This window comes from Littorina saxatilis, linkage group LG11, assembly GCF_037325665.1.
Source record: "Littorina saxatilis isolate snail1 linkage group LG11, US_GU_Lsax_2.0, whole genome shotgun sequence".
Taxonomy (NCBI): domain Eukaryota; kingdom Metazoa; phylum Mollusca; class Gastropoda; order Littorinimorpha; family Littorinidae; genus Littorina; species Littorina saxatilis.
Window position 1 is genome coordinate 9,147,342 of NC_090255.1, and position 15,810 is coordinate 9,163,151.

The 15,810-nt window shown below is 43.6% G+C and overlaps 1 protein-coding gene across 1 annotated transcript in view; it reads left to right on the forward strand.

The window, feature by feature from the left end:
- LOC138980656 (uncharacterized) overlaps positions 1–15,810 on the forward strand; it is a 118,454-nt gene that overhangs the window by 64,413 nt on the left and 38,231 nt on the right. Inside the window, exons 4-12 of the mRNA XM_070353566.1 lie at positions 2,509–2,698; positions 4,303–4,456; positions 4,679–4,837; positions 6,586–6,769; positions 7,080–7,201; positions 8,780–8,968; positions 12,292–12,444; positions 14,372–14,517; positions 14,870–14,968. Of these exons, the coding sequence (XP_070209667.1) occupies positions 2,509–2,698; positions 4,303–4,456; positions 4,679–4,837; positions 6,586–6,769; positions 7,080–7,201; positions 8,780–8,968; positions 12,292–12,444; positions 14,372–14,517; positions 14,870–14,968 (1,396 nt within the window). The remainder of the gene's footprint in view (positions 1–2,508; positions 2,699–4,302; positions 4,457–4,678; positions 4,838–6,585; positions 6,770–7,079; positions 7,202–8,779; positions 8,969–12,291; positions 12,445–14,371; positions 14,518–14,869; positions 14,969–15,810) is intronic.

Genomic DNA, 15,810 nt, shown 5'->3' on the forward strand with positions numbered 1-15,810 from the left:
TTAACTGGTGCAGAAGTAATACCACGACTCGTAAGATAAGATAAGATAAGATACGATAAGATAAGATCAGACAACTTGAATGTCCATGTTCATTGTACATAACCATGGAGATTGTCTTTTGGCACCACATGGCATTGCTATTAACACAAAGACAACGATCACAAGCATAATCGTACATAAATACACCTCAAAGATGGGTGCCCTTTCTCGTCTTCTTATTTCACTCCTCTTTCTGGTTATCTGCTCCGTTTTTATTCATTTTCTATTCTTCCTGAGTGCTTCCATCTTTCATGTTTCTTCCTATTTTCTTAGTCAGTTGTCAATCGGCGTGTGTCCCAATCTGCTGGCTTCCCTGTCCACCTATCCTATCCTGCGACATTTTGTACGCTCGTGTTTGTTGTCTCATTATTTGACACGTTTCTTATAATAGGCCTATACTTATTTTCTGTCTTATAATTTCTTCCTTCTTGTGCGTTACTCTTGATGCTGCTATTACAAATGTGTGTGTGTGTGTGTTTTTTTTTTTATTTACATTTAGTCAAGTTTTGACTAAATGTTTTAACATAGCGGGGGAATCGAGACGAGGGTCGTGGTGTATGTGTGTGTGTGTGTGTGTGGTGTATGTGTATGTGTGTGTGTGTGTGTGTGTGTGTGTGTGTGTGCGTGTGTGTGTCTGTGTGTGTGTGTGTGTCTGTGCGTGTGTGTGTGTAGAGCGATTCAGACCAAACTACTGGACCGATCTTTATGAAATTTGACATGAGAGTTTCTGGGAATCCCCGGACTTTTTTTCATTTTTTCGATAAATACCTTTGATGACGTCATATCCGGCTTTTTGTAAAAGTTGAGGCGGCACTGTCACACCCTCATTTTTCAATCAAATTGATTGAAATTTGTGTAAAGCAATCTTCGATGAAGGCCGGACTTCGGTATTGCATTTCAGCTTGGTGGCTTACAAATTAGTGAATGACTTTGGTCATCAAAAATCTGAAAATTGTAATAATTTTTTTATATATATATATATATATAAAACGATCCAATTTACGTTCATCTTTTTCTACATCATTTCCTGATTCCAAAAACATATAAATATGTTAGATTAAAAACAAGCTCTGAAAATTAAAAATATAAAAATTATGATCAAAATTAAATTTCCGAAATCGATTTAAAAACAATTTCATCTTATTCCTTGTCGGTTCCTGATTCCAAAAACATATAGATATGATATGTTTGGATTAAAAACACGCTCAGAAAGTTAAAACGATGAGAGGTACAGAAAAGCGTGCTATGCAGCACAGCGAAACCACTACCGCGCTGAACAGGCTCGTCAGTTTCACTCCGTTATGCACAAGCGGCGGACTACGGTCATTGTGAAAAAATGCAGTGCGTTCGGTTTCATTCTGTGAGTTCCACAGCTTGACTAAATGTAGTAATTTCGCCTTACGCCACTTGTTTCTTTCTGTGTTCTTTGTTGTGTTTGCGCCTTGATCTGTTTGTTTGTTTGTTTGTTTGCCTTGAAATTGTAAGAATGCCGCAAAGCCTTGAGTGGGGTAGTGCAATGGTCTTTGTAGTGAGATTATGGGACTGGGGTTTTTCGCTATGTGGGTTTTTCTGTGTGTGTCTGTGTGTTCGCAGGCGCGAGCGCCATATTCAAAATTATAAAAACTATCTGCGCCACTTTGAAGAAAGAAAGAAAGAGAGAGAGAGAGAGAGAGAGAGATAATGATGATGATGATGGAACTTTATTTTTCAAGGATAGAGGTTTAAGGAGGCGACGCCTTTTCTTACAACCGGTCCTTACTTCTAATACAAAAATAATTAATATCTAATAAATGATAAACAAGTAAAGCAACATGACAAATAAACAAAGTAGACGAACGAACCAGCAAACAATCGACAAGTAAGCAAACAAGCAAATAAATATAAAATCGAAAGCGAAACATGCAACATGTTAATTGAGGTTACACATGTAAAGTGATCGACGGTAAAATTCACACGATACCAACGTTTACACTAATGCTAATAATGATTATATGGTGTAAATGATGATGATGATGATGATGATGATGATGATGATGATGATGATGATGATGATGATGATGATGAAGTGATGATGGAAAATCGCAACATCGCAAGAGAGAGAGAGAGAGAGAGAGAGAGAGAGAGAGCGAAAAAGAGAGAGAGAGCGAAAAAGAGAGAGAAAGCGAAAAAGAGAGAGAGAGCGAAAAAGAGAGAGAAAGCGAAAAAGAGAGAGAGCGAAAGAGAGAGAGAGCGCGCAAAAGAGGGAGAGAGAGAGAGGGAGAGGGAGGGCGAAAGAGGGAGGGAGAGAGCGAAAGAGAGAGAGATAGAGAGAGACTCACACAGATACAGAGAGGGGAGGAAAGGGATATATATACTAAGACAGACACAGACAGACAGACAGACAATCAAACTGTCAGACAACCAGAGGACTTAACGAATGTTGTATAACTTCAAAGTTAATATTTCAACTTTCTTTCCGTATTGTTTCAGAATCGAGCAGGACGATAGACAACCAGACGACGCCTTTCAATAACGGGCGATGGCGGGGGACGCTGATCGTGTACGACTCTGAACGGAGTCCCAGGGAGTACAACCCCCAGCCTGTCAGCGAGGGATGCTGCCCCAACCTCGTGTTCGAATCCCGCTTTGAGAGCGGCAACCTCCGGCAAGCACGCAGAATGTGAGTTGAGTTCATTAGAAATACCCTAGTGGAGCTTTCTGTTTTTGTCCCTCCTAGTCTGTCGGTTTGTCTGTCTGTCTGTCTGTCTGTCTGTCTGTCTATGTGTCTGTCTGTGTGTCTGTCCGTCCTTCCTCTGTCTGTCTGTCTGTCTATGTGTCTGTCTGTGTGTCTGTCCGTCCTTCCTCTCTCTCTCTCTCTCTCTCTCTCTCTCTCTCTCTCTCTCTCTCTGTCCGTCTCTCTCTCTGTCCGTCTCTCTCTCCGTGTCTCTCTGTCTCTCTGTCTCTCTCTCCCCCGCTCACTCTCTCTGTCTCTCTCTCCCCCCCTCTCTCTCTCCCTCTCTCTCTCCCGCTCTCTCTCTCTGTCTGTCTCTCTCCCGCGCTCTCTCTCTCTCTCTCTCTCTCTCTCTCTCTCTCTCTCTCTCTCTCTCTCTCTCTCTCTCTCTCTCCGATGAAAGGTTTTACAGTGATTGACCTGATCGTAAATAGATATAAGCATGGAGCTCAATTGCCATGTGAACTGAAAAGGAAAAAACTTGCATCGGTCTCGAATAGCTTTACCTGCTGAGGAGACAATAAACACTAATAACCAACCAACACCCCCACTGCCCCCTCAGACCCACCCACTCATACCCCTCTTCGTATGAACACTGACCTCAAACCGAACTCCACAGTTTGTTTATGCAAATTTTAAAGTTCCTAGTTGTCAAGTAGTCATGTTCCGGAGAAGTGCTTAATCCTGATATTGTTAATGGACTTTTGACACGAGGCATTGGTGATGGATTGCGTGGGTTTAGGCAATGTGTATCTAAGGCTGAGTTTTTATTAAGGACATGTCAAAAGTGTGCTCGGATAAAGTAGTGCCCCGAGTGTCTTTGTTGTCGTTGTTATGGGGTAATGAACTTTCTGTACTTCTGCGGTTTTGTCTTAAAGGGGTAAGGGGTAACCAATGGCAACTGGGGGTGAGGGTGGAGGGACTTTGTCTGTATGTATGTCTGTCCGTCTCTATCTCTCTCCGTTTGTCTGTCTGTCTCTGTCTCTCTGTGTCTGTCTGTCTGTCTGTCTGTCTCTGTCTGTCTCTCTATCTCTCTCTGTCTCTGTCTTTGTCTCTGTCTTTCTCTCTCTCTCTCTCTCTCTCTCTCTCTCTCTCTCTCTCTCTCTCGCTCTCTCTCTCTCTCTCTCTTCCCTCTCTCTTGCTCTCTTTTGACTTTTGTAGTTGATTATTTTTTTTTTTTTTTTTTTTAATAAATTAGCAAACAAGTAAAACTCCCACTATGCACAGAAAACATCCAGACTGCTGGTTTGTTGTATGTATCAAAGTGAAGGGAAGGACTGTGCCTGTAAGCCTTTCCTTAACGTTGCGGTAATTAGAGTAAAAATATCTGTGAGCATACTATACAAATTGTAATTCATTTAAATAAAAAGCAAACACGCCAGTAACCATGCAGGTTAGGTCCTCTTTTTTTTTTTTATCAATATTTCGGCAGATAAACTGCCTTCGTCAGGAAGGTAAAAAAATATGGAATCATTTTGTTCATATTTGAAAATTGTAATTCAGCAATGAGATTAGTAATTATAATTAAAACTGCTTTGGTGTTGTGTTTCCAGGGGGATGTATGAATACGAGCTGGTGCTGAAGACAGACCTGTACACAAGTCGCCACACTCAGTGGTACTTCTTCCGCGTCCACAACGCGCAGCCTGGCGTCACCTACAAGGTCAAGATAGTCAACCTCCTTAAATCTGACAGTCTTTATAACTATATGGTAAGCCAGTTTATGCCACACGTAAAAATGACAGTTCTAAGTCAAAAAGCCAATGTTTTCCACAAGTTCAAGAGAGTTAACTTCCTTAAATGAGACAGTCTATATAACTTGACTTTTTCTTAAAAGGTAATGAGAGTCCTTGAAAATTCCTTGACTTTAATTACAACAAATCTGTACGAATCCTGCAGAAATGATGATAATGACATTTTACTTTCATCAGGCATGCGACCGTTGGTGTACTCGGAGCGTGACGCGGCCGAGAAGCAGACGGGGTGGATACGGACGGGTCATCACATCAACTACACCAAGAACATCTCCAACACCACCTCCCCCCTCCTCTCCCGCTGCTTCCCATACCACATGCTGGAGTGGCAAATGGTGAGTCGCGTCAGGTGTCAGCGGCCACGTGATAGTTGTTACGATGGTTTTGACTGGCCGAAGAGTTTGCTGCTTCCTATACCACATGCTGGAGTGGCAAATGGTGAGTCGCGTCAGGTGTCAGCGGCCACGTGATAGTTGTTACGATGGTTTTGACTGGCCGAAGAGTTTGCTGCTTCCTATACCATTTGCTGGAGTGGCAAATGGTGAGTTGCGTTACATGTCAGGGGCCGCGTGATAGTTGTTACGATGGGTTTGATTGACCAGAGAGTTTGCTGCTTCCTATACCATTTGCTGGAGTGGCAAATGGTGAGTTGCGTTACATGTCAGGGGCCGCGTGATAGTTGTTACGATGATTTTGATTGGCCAAAAAGCTGGCTGATTTGCTGCTTAGGTTATAAATGCTGGATTTGAGTTCAAATTTAGTTTACTAACTGGTCTGAAAATTAATAAAACTAACAATGTCTTGATCAAGTACGATAATGACATTACGAGAGATTCCCTTTGCAAAGAATTGCCATATTCACACCAGCTTTTCTTTTCGTGTTTTGTTTCAAATTAAAAAAAATCAAGAAAGGTTGGAAGCATCCAAAACACATTCGAAAATAATTGACTTATGGTATCACTTTGGAAGCGATTTAAGGGCCTTCCTACTTAAGTATAATACCTTTAAACTTTCCGATGTACTGTTCTTGAGGAGGTTCCCAACGCTGACGACACATACTACCTGGCTCACTGCTACCCCTACACCTTCACCAGGGGTGGCCAAATCCCAAAAGTTTAACTCGCCAGCCGGGCGAGTAACTGAAAGAAAGTCACAAGCCCGTCAGAAATTTCGCTGGCCCGGTGCATATCTAAAAGTTGCTTCATCTGATTTGAAACTCGAAATTACAACCAACAATGTTGCATTTGACCAGAGTTTTCACTGGCCAGCCGGGCGGATTATTTACTCGCCCCTGGCGACCGGGCGGACGATTTGGCCATCCCTGTTCACTGATATATACTTATAATTATTATAAAAGGACATAAAAGGAAAAAGAAAAAAGTATAAATGAAAAAACTTGCTGCCATACCTTTACCTATATCTCTGATGTGTAATTCACCAAGAGTTTCCCAACGCAGACGAAACGTTCTCCCTGGCTCACTGTTACCCCAACACTTTCACTTATATATACTTAGAATTATTATAATAGGACATAAAAGGAAAAAGAAAAAGTATAAAGAAAAAACCTTGCAGCCATGCTTTTACCTAGCTCTCTGATGTGTAATTCACCAGGAGTTCCCCAACGCAGACGACACGTACTACCTGGCTCACTGTTACCCCTACACATTTACTGACTGTCTTGTTTGTTTTCATTGGCGGAGTCACCGGCTATGTTAAAGCTGGAATTGATTCTTGGTTTTGAAAATGGTGGAATCACTCACTGCAGTTGTCTGTTTCCTAACGCAGACGACACGTACTACCTGGCTCACTGTTACCCCTACACCTTCACAAACCTTAAGATGTTGATCCGTAGGTTTAGATTGCCAAATAGTACACGAAAACAATGATGCTCAAGTCGGAGGTTTACACAACACAAGAAGTTAAGCTGAAGCTTGCAAGAGACAGAATTTCCAGAGCGCTTTGCTCTTTCTCGTATTCTTTCAGCGCAACTGATTGCATTGACTTGAAAAAGTGGTTGGAGTAAGAAAATTGAAACCGAAGATTGTAAACATTTCATGGAATGTTCCAATATACTGTTCACCAGGCGTTCCCCAACGCAGACGACACATACTACCTGGCTCACTGCTACCCCTACACCTTCACTGACCTCAAGGAGGATCTGGACGTGCTCATGGCAAGCCCTGGGAGAAAAGCCTGCATCCGCCGAGAAGTGCTGTGTGAGTCCAGGGCCGGGAACTCCTGTTTTCTCCTCACCGTCACAAATTTTGGTGAGTGTTTCAAAACGCGTTGAAAATTTTTGTAGAATAGTGTACAGGGTGCAGCTAGAGCAGATTGAGCTCGTCTTAGTTCGGGTTTTCGTTTTGGTGTTCATATGAATTGATACACGTACCTGCGCTCGCGCAGATACAGACATGCATACAACCACATAGAAATTAATGCTTAATGAAAGATTTTTTTTTTATATTCAATTCGATTTTAATCTAAGCGTCATCGGTGTCTGACAACAACTCCATTGGGAAATAGAATGCAAAAGACACTTTTGAAGCCAATTTAACACCGAATTCTTTCTCGCTGCAGAGAGCGAAGAGCCGAAGAAAGCGGTGGTTGTGTCTGCCAGGGTGCATCCCGGAGAGAGTCAGGCCAGCTGGATGATGAAGGGACTGCTCGAGTTCATCACCGGAGACCATCCTGTTGCCAAGGTAACTGTCTTAGTATGTGGGAGTTTGGGGGGGGGGGGGGGGTCCATTCCGGAGAAAGTCAGGCCAGCTGGATGATGAAGGGGCCGGTGACCACCCTGTTGCTAAGGCAAGTGTATAAGTGATGGAGAGAGTTGGGATCAGGGGCTGTATCTTCTGTATTTGTTGGGTCACACGGTCAATCACAGGACCGTCACATGTAGAGAGAAATATCTGGCGTCAAAAGCGAAGGAAAGCTCAAGAGGACGTCATGAATGTGAATAATGGCGCCACGTTAAAGTTCTGTCCCATTTTATTTAGGTATCCCGATCAAATGACAAAAAATGTTGGAAAGAAAATGTGTCTAGGTGACGTAGTCATATCAGCACAAGAAAAATACTCGTACGGTCACCTCATTGGATTATTGCCTCGCCAGGTTCTTGCAAGATTCTGAGATAAGTTCATTATTTATATCATAAGTGTTTGTCTGTCTGTCCACTTAAAACACCACTTTGTTAACTGAATGTAACGTTTTGTTTTGTCATAAATTAAAAGTGACGGGTACTGTGGCGGGGTGGTAAGACGTCGGCCTCTGTTAGGAAACGCTGCCGTTGCTGAACTTTGGTTTCAGTTTTGCGTGTTGCATGTAGTTGACTTATTTGTACTTAATATTTATGTTTGGACGAGAATGCATGTGAACTTTCTAGTCCTGTCAAAACAAGTTGTTTACCACGTTGTTTTGAGTCGTGGGTTCGTGGCGTTCGCTCGGATTAAGTGCGTCGGCGCTTTTGATGTACGTCACAGAGAATGTCACTATTCTAGTCCATGGACGGTTCATATAATTTTAGTTGTATCATGTTCGGCCTGGAATATTCTCGAGATTGAGTATTTGCTATATAGACTATATAGGCCAGCGCGATTTGTATGTTAAAAAAAGCTTCTACTTTGAGTTCTGCTACGATGTGCAGTTGTATGTATGAAATGCTAAATAAATCCTTGAACTCAATTTGACGAGTTTTTGTCTGCTGCTGTGAAGACGGGCCACGTAGAATAAAAGAACACAACTATACGACATTTGAGAACTTCGTCAATCTCAAGTGTCGTGTAACAGCCTCTTAATCGGAAGGTCGTGAGTTCGAATCCCGGCCGCGGCTGCCGGGTGGGTTAAGTGTGGAGATTTTTCCGATCTCCCAGGTCAACTTATGTGCAGACGTGGTGGTGGCTTATCCCCCTTCGTGTGTACACGCAAGCACAAGACCAAGTGCACACGGAAAATATCATGTAATCCATGTCAGAGTTCGGTGGGTTATGAAAACATCAAAATACCCAGCATGCTTCCTCCAAAATCGGCGTATGCTGCCTGAATCAATGGCGGGGGTAAAAATGGTCATACACGTAAAAACCCACTCATGCAAAAATATGAGTGAACGTAGGAGTTTCAGCCTATGAACAAAGAAGAAGAAGAAGAAGTCATAAATTAAACGTTCCAATAACCTACCATTCTTGTTTATTGATTCGTAAAGTCACCGCGTGGTTCTGAATGCATCGGTATAGTATGTAATTAAATATACTTTCTCACCACTTTTCTCCCTGCCTTCCTAGGAGCTTCGTGACAAGTTCGTGTTCAAGATGGTGCCGATGCTGAACCCAGACGGGGTGATCGTGGGCAACTACCGCTGTAGCCTGGCCGCCAGGGATTTGAATCGTAACTATCGACGCCCGCGGCGGGAGAACTTTCCCACCATCTTCGCCGTCAAGGCCATGATAGAAGAGCTGTCACAGGACCACGAGGTGAGAGAACTATTTTGTTTGTTTGTTTGTTTGTTTGTTTTAAAAAAATAAACAAAAGGTGCTCAAGGTAGGCATGTGAAACCCGATAGAGGAATTCGGGAAATAACTCTGTAGAGTTTGTATGGGTCGTGGGAGAGTGATAACCCTTGCTTTTGGGGGGACAAACATTGGATGAGCCAATCACTAGCGAGGGGTGTTTCGGAAACACATGAACAGGAGATCGTGTGAATTTATTTGTCTGAGAAAAAGCAAGGATATTCTCTTTCACAACCTATACAAAGACAGAGAGCAAGACAAAGAGCAAGACAAAGAGCAAGACAGAGAGCAAGACAGAGAGCAAGACAGAGAGCAAGACAGAGAGCAAGACAAAGAGCAAGACAGAGAGCAAGACAGAGAGCAAGACAGAGAGCAAGACAGAGAGAAAGACAGAGAGCAAGACAAAGAGCAAGACAAAGAGCAAGACAGAGAGCAAGACAGAGAGCAAGACAGAGAGCAAGACAAAGAGCAAGACAGAGAGCAAGACAAAGAGCAAGACAGAGAGCAAGACAAAGAGCAAGACAAAGAGCAAGACAGAGAGCAAGACAGAGAGCAAGACAGAGAGCAAGACAGAGAGCAAGACAGAGAGCAAGACAGAGAGCAAGACAAAGAGCAAGACAAAGAGCAAGACAGACACACTAGAAGACAAAGAGCAAGACAGAGAGCAAGACAGAGAGCAAGACAGAGAGCAGAGCAAGACAAAGAGCAAGACAGAGAGCAAGACAAAGAGCAGAGCAAGACAAAGAGCAAGACAGAGAGCAAGACAGAGAGCAAGACAAAGAGCAAGACAGAGAGCAGAGCAAGACAAAGAGCAAGACAGAGAGCAAGACAGAGAGCAAGACAGAGAGCAAGACAGAGAGCAAGACAGAGAGAAAGACAGAGAGCAAGACAGAGAGCAAGACAGAGAGCAAGACAGAGAGCAAGACAGAGAGCAAGACAAAGAGCAAGACAAAGAGCAAGACAGAGAGAAAGACAGAGAGCAAGACAAAGAGCAAGACCGAGAGGAAGACAGGGAGGAAGACAGAGAGAAAGACAGAGAGGAAGACAGAGAGGAAGACAGGGAGGAAGACAGAGAGCAGAGCAAGACAAAGAGCAAGACAGAGAGCAAGACAGAGAGCAAGACAGAGAGCAAGACAGGGATGAAGACAGAGAGAAAGACAGAGAGGAAGACAGGGAGGAAGACAGAGAGGAAGACAGAGAGAAAGACAGAGAGGAAGACAGAGAGGAAGACAGAGAGAAAGACAGGGAGGAAGACAGGGAGGAAGACAGGGATGAAGACAGGGAGGAAGACAGGGAGGAAGACAGAGATCAGAGCAAGACAAAGAGCAAGACAGAGAGCAAGACAGAGAGAAAGACAGAGAGCAAGATAGAGAGCAGAGCAAGACAAAGAGCAAGACAGAGAGCAAGACAGAGAGGAAGACAGAGAGGAAGACAGGGATGAAGACAGGGAGGAAGACAGGGAGGAAGACAGAGAGGAAGACAGGGAGGAAGACAGAGAGGAAGACAGAGAGGAAGACAGAGAGAAAGACAGAGAGGAAGACAGGGAGGAAGACAGAGAGGAAGACAGGGAGGAAGACAGAGAGGAAGACAGGGAAGAAGACAGGGAGGAAGACAGAGAGCAGAGCAAGACAAAGAGCAAGACAGAGAGCAAGACAGAGAGCAAGACAGAGAGCAAGACAGAGAGCAGAGCAAGACAAAGAGCAAGACAAAGAGCAAGACAGAGAGCAAGACAGAGAGCAAGACAGAGAGCAAGACAGAGAGAAAGACAGAGAGCAAGACAAAGAGCAAGACAGAGAGCAAGACAGAGAGCAAGACAGAGAGCAAGACAGAGAGCAAGACAGAGAGCAAGACAGAGAGCAGAGCAAGACAAAGAGCAAGACAAAGAGCAAGACAGAGAGCAAGACAGAGAGCAAGACAGAGAGCAAGACAGAGAGCAAGACAGAGAGAAAGACAGAGAGCAAGACAGAGAGCAAGACAAAGAGCAAGACAGAGAGCAAGACAAAGAGCAAGACAGAGAGAAAGACAGAGAGAAAGACAAAGAGCAAGACAGAGAGCAGGACAGAGAGCAAGACAGAGAGCAGGACAGAGAGCAAGACAGAGAGCAGAGCAAGACAAAGAGCAAGACAGGGAGGAAGACAGAGAGGAAGACTGGGAGAAAGACGGAGAGGAAGACCGAGAGGAAGACAGAGAGGAAGACAGGGAGGAAGACAGGGAGGAAGACAGAGAGGAAGACAGAGAGGAAGACAGGGAGAAAGACAGAGAGGAAGACAGGGAGAAAGACAGAGAGGAAGACAGGGAGGAAGACAGAGAGGAAGACAGGGAGGAAGACAGAGAGGAAGACAGGGAAGAAGACAGGGAGGAAGACAGGGAGGAAGACAGAGAGGAAGACCGAGAGGAAGACAGAGAGGAAGACAGGGAGGAAGACAGGGAGCAAGACAAAGAGCAAGACAGAGAGCAAGACAAAGAGCAAGACAGAGAGCAAGACAGAGAGCAAGACAGAGAGCAAGACAGAGAGCAAGACAGAGAGCAAGACAGAGAGAAAGACAGAGAGCAAGACAAAGAGCAAGACAGAGAGCAAGACAAAGAGCAAGACAGAGAGCAAGACAGAGAGCAAGACAGAGAGCAAGACAGAGAGCAAGACAGAGAGCAAGACAGAGAGCAAGACAAAGAGCAAGACAGAGAGCAAGACAAAGAGCAAGACAGAGAGCAAGACAGAGAGCAAGACAGAGAGCAAGACAAAGAAAGACAGAGAGAAAGAGAGAGAGAAAGAGAGAGAGAAAGACAGAGAGAAAGAGAGAGAGAAAGACAGAGAGAAAGACAGAGAGAAAGACAGAGAGAAAGACAGAGAGAAAGACAGAGAGAAAGACAGAGAGAAAGACAGAGAGAAAGACAGAGAGAGAGAGAGAGAGAGAAAGACAGAGAGAAAGACAGAGAGAAAGACAGAGAGAAAGACAGAGAGAAAGACAGAGAGAAAGACAGAGAGAAAGACAGAGAGAAAGACAGAGAGAAGGACAGAAGGGGACAGAGAGAAAGACAGAAGGGGACAGAGAGAAAGACAGAGAGAAAGACAGAGAGAAGGACAGAGAGAAAGACAGAGAGAAAGACAGAGAAAGACAGAGATATACAGATCGAGAGCTTTTTCTCTCATTATATTTACTGAACTATCCGCCAGTCAAACATGTTGTTGGTGTTGTTGTTGTTGTTGCCATTTTATTTACTCCCCTTAAAACGGCATTTGTCCAATGAATCGTTCTTTAATGGTCATGCCATCGTCTTATCTTCTCCAGATCATGCTGTACTGCGACCTTCACGGCCACAGCAGGAAGCACAACGTGTTCATGTACGGCAACAACACGTCGTCTGAAGAAGACACGTCGGGAACAGGTGCTGCCCGGGCCTTCATCTCGGAACGGCTCTTTCCCTGGCTCATGGCTACCAAGGTTTGTTTGTTTGTTTGTGTGTGTGTATGTGTGTGTGTGTGTTTGATCACGTCGGGGACAGGAGCTGCCAGGGCCTTCATCTGGGAGCGGCTCTTTCCCTGGCTCATGGCTACCAAGGTTTGTTTGTTTGTGTGTGTGTATGTGTTTACGTCGATAGCAGGTTCTGCTAGAGCCTTCATCTCGGAACGGCTCTTTCCCTGGCTCATGGCTTTCACGGTCAGTGTCTTTGCTCATTCAAATTCCGTATTCACATAACTCTTATTTGTACAAGAGTAGAAAATACTTACGAACAATTCATTATTTGCTGGTTTGGCTGAAACGACCATGTTCTGGACGTTGAGCGAGTTATGTGGCAGTGTTACTGTTTCAACTAATAACGTTAATTCTTCAAACTTTACATATCTGCGTTTTGCTTTGAAGCTAAATTTATGTTTAGCCACTGAATCTTTCTTTTTACATTTAGTCAAGTTTTGACTAAATGTTTTAACGTAGAGGGGGGAATCGAGACGAGAGTGTGGTGTATATGTGTCTGTGTGTGTGTGTGTGTAGAGCGATTCAGAGAAAACTACTGGACCGATCTTCATGAAACTTGACATGAGATATCCTGAGTATGGTATCTCGAGACGGTTTTTTTGATAAATGTCTTTGATGACGTCATATCCGGCTTTTCGTGAAATTTAAGGCGGCACTGTCACGCTCCCTTTTTTCAACCAAATTGGTTGAAATTTTGGTCAAGTAATCTTTGACGAAGCCCAGACTTTGGTATTGCATTTCAGCTTGATGGCTTAAACATTAATTGATGAGTTTGCTCATTAAAGTTGTCATTAAAATCGATTTTTCGCAAACAGATTTAAAATTGATTGCATCGTATTCTTCATCACATTCTGAATCTAAAAATATATACATATGTCATGTTTACTCTTAAAATGGGATCACAATTATCGAGAAAAGATTAATTAATCTTACGATTAAAATTTAAAAAATCGATCCAAAAATGATTTCATCTTATTCTTTATCATTTCCTGAGGTTGTATTCTTCTTCTTCTTCTTCTTCTTCTTCTTCTTCTTTGTTCGTGGGCTGAAACTCCCACGTACACTCGTGTTTTTTGCACGAGTGGAATTTTACGTGTATGACCGTTTTTTACCCCGCCATTTAGGCAGCCATACGCCGTTTTCGGGGGAAGATTGTATTCAAAACAAGCTCAGAAAGTTAACAAGAATACAGAAAAGCGCGCTTTCCTGCTTAGCACAATACGCTACAGCGCTAATCTGGCGTGTCAATATCACTACGTTTTGCACGTGGGAGGTGAGCGATTCCCTTCACGCGGGGATTGACAAAGCTGTACTGTCTTGGTGAAAAAATACAGTGCGTTCAGTTTCATCCAGTGAGTTCGACAGCTTGACTAAATGTAGTAATTTCGCCTTACGCGACTTGTTTTCTTTTTTTTTTTAAAGCACGACCAGGACGATATTACAGCCTTCATGAAGTCCCTGGAGCCTTCAACACTTTAAGTTGTTTCTAACGCTTGTCCGAACAAGTTGTCCTTTTGGACATGCACTCTCAGTGTAAGAATTGTGCTTTTACGACAGTGAGTCGTCTGAGTATAATTATGTATGTATGTATGTATGGGGCGATTTATATAGCGCTTGACGTTCTCTAAGCGCTTTACATATTAATTTCTGCCGTGTGAGATGGAATTTTTTTTACTCAATATATCACGCATTCACATCGGCCAGTAAATCTCAAGCCAATTTAAGGCGAATATTTACTTTTCACGGCCTATTATTCCAAGTCACACGGGTATTTGGTGGACATTTGTATCTATGCCTATACAATTTTGCCAGGAAAGACCCTTTTGTCAATCGTGGGATCTTTAACGTGCACACCCCAATGTAGTGTACACCCTTGTTGTTATGTCTCTACCAGTGTCCGGACAAGTTTGCGTTCCGGTCGTGCAAGTTCCAGATCCGACGGTGCAAAGAGTCGACCGGCAGGGTGGTGATGTGGCGACAGATGAACATCTACAACAGCTTCACGCTAGAGGCAACCTTCAGTGGTACCATTATTGACAAGTGAGTGTGTGTGAGTGTGTGTGGTGGGGGGGGGGGGTGTTTTGGGGTGGGGGTCGTTTGTGTGTTAGTTTGTGTGTGTGTTGGTGTTTGTGTGTGTGTGTGGTGGGTGTGTGTGTGTCTGGGGGTGGGGGGGGGGTCGTTTATGTATGTTAGTAGGCCTATGTGTGTGTGTCTGTGTGTGTGTGTGTGTGTGTGTGTGTGTGTGTGTGTGTGTGTGTGTGTGTGCAACACTCTGTGTCTATGTCTGTGTGTCCATGCGTGTGAGTGTGCGTGCGTGGGCGCTTGTGCAAAAGATAAAATGGGTAAACATACTGTAAAAGTCACCTTCATCAAGAGTCAATTGTGTTTGCAGGGAACAGTGTCGACATTTCAACGTCCGGGACTTGATGGATATTGGTCGAGGGCTGGCACAAACCGTGCTGGAGTACCACCATGTGCAGGAGAACAAAACGTATGTCACGTGCTTATGGAGCTACTTATTGTTTGTTTGTTTGTTTGTTTGTCTGGTCCGTGCAAACCATACTGGAGTACCAGCATGTGCAGGAGAATAAAACGTATTTCACGTGTTAGTCGGGCTACTTGTTCTTTGTTTGTGTGTTTGTTTGTGTGTTTGTTTGTGTGTTTGTTTGTGTAGTCTGGCGCGAACCATAATGGAGTACCACCATGTACAGAACAAAAAGTATGTCACGTGTTTAAAGCGATTGGTTTTCGAGATTGTCGGTTATTAAATTGGCCCAAAGCGGCATGTGGCAAACACTTAAAATGTGTTGACAAGATTATTTTAGACTCTTTTTCAATATTGCAAGAAGAAAATGGCCAGTTTGGTAATGTCTTTGGCTCAAGGCAATTTCAAATGGCCATGGTGGATAAGTTCTTTGAAAATTCACACATAATAAGGGCGGCAGTGATGGTTGCAAACAACGTTAGTGATGATGATAATGATGACGATAACAACAACGACGACGACGATGATGATGATGATGATGATGATGATGATGATGATGATGATGATGATGATGATGATGATGATGATGATGATGATGATGATGATGATGATGATGATCTGTATCTGTATCTGTATCTGTAACGCCGGCAGAATTCAAACTTTGGCTTAGTACCGGCGGAACTGATGATGATGGCTCAAGGCAATTCCAAATCGCCATAGTGGATAAGTTATTTGAAAATTTACACATAATAGGGGCGGCAGTGAGGATTGCAAACAACGTTAGTGATGATGATAATGATGACGATAACAACGACGACGATGATTATCATGATGATGATGATGATGAT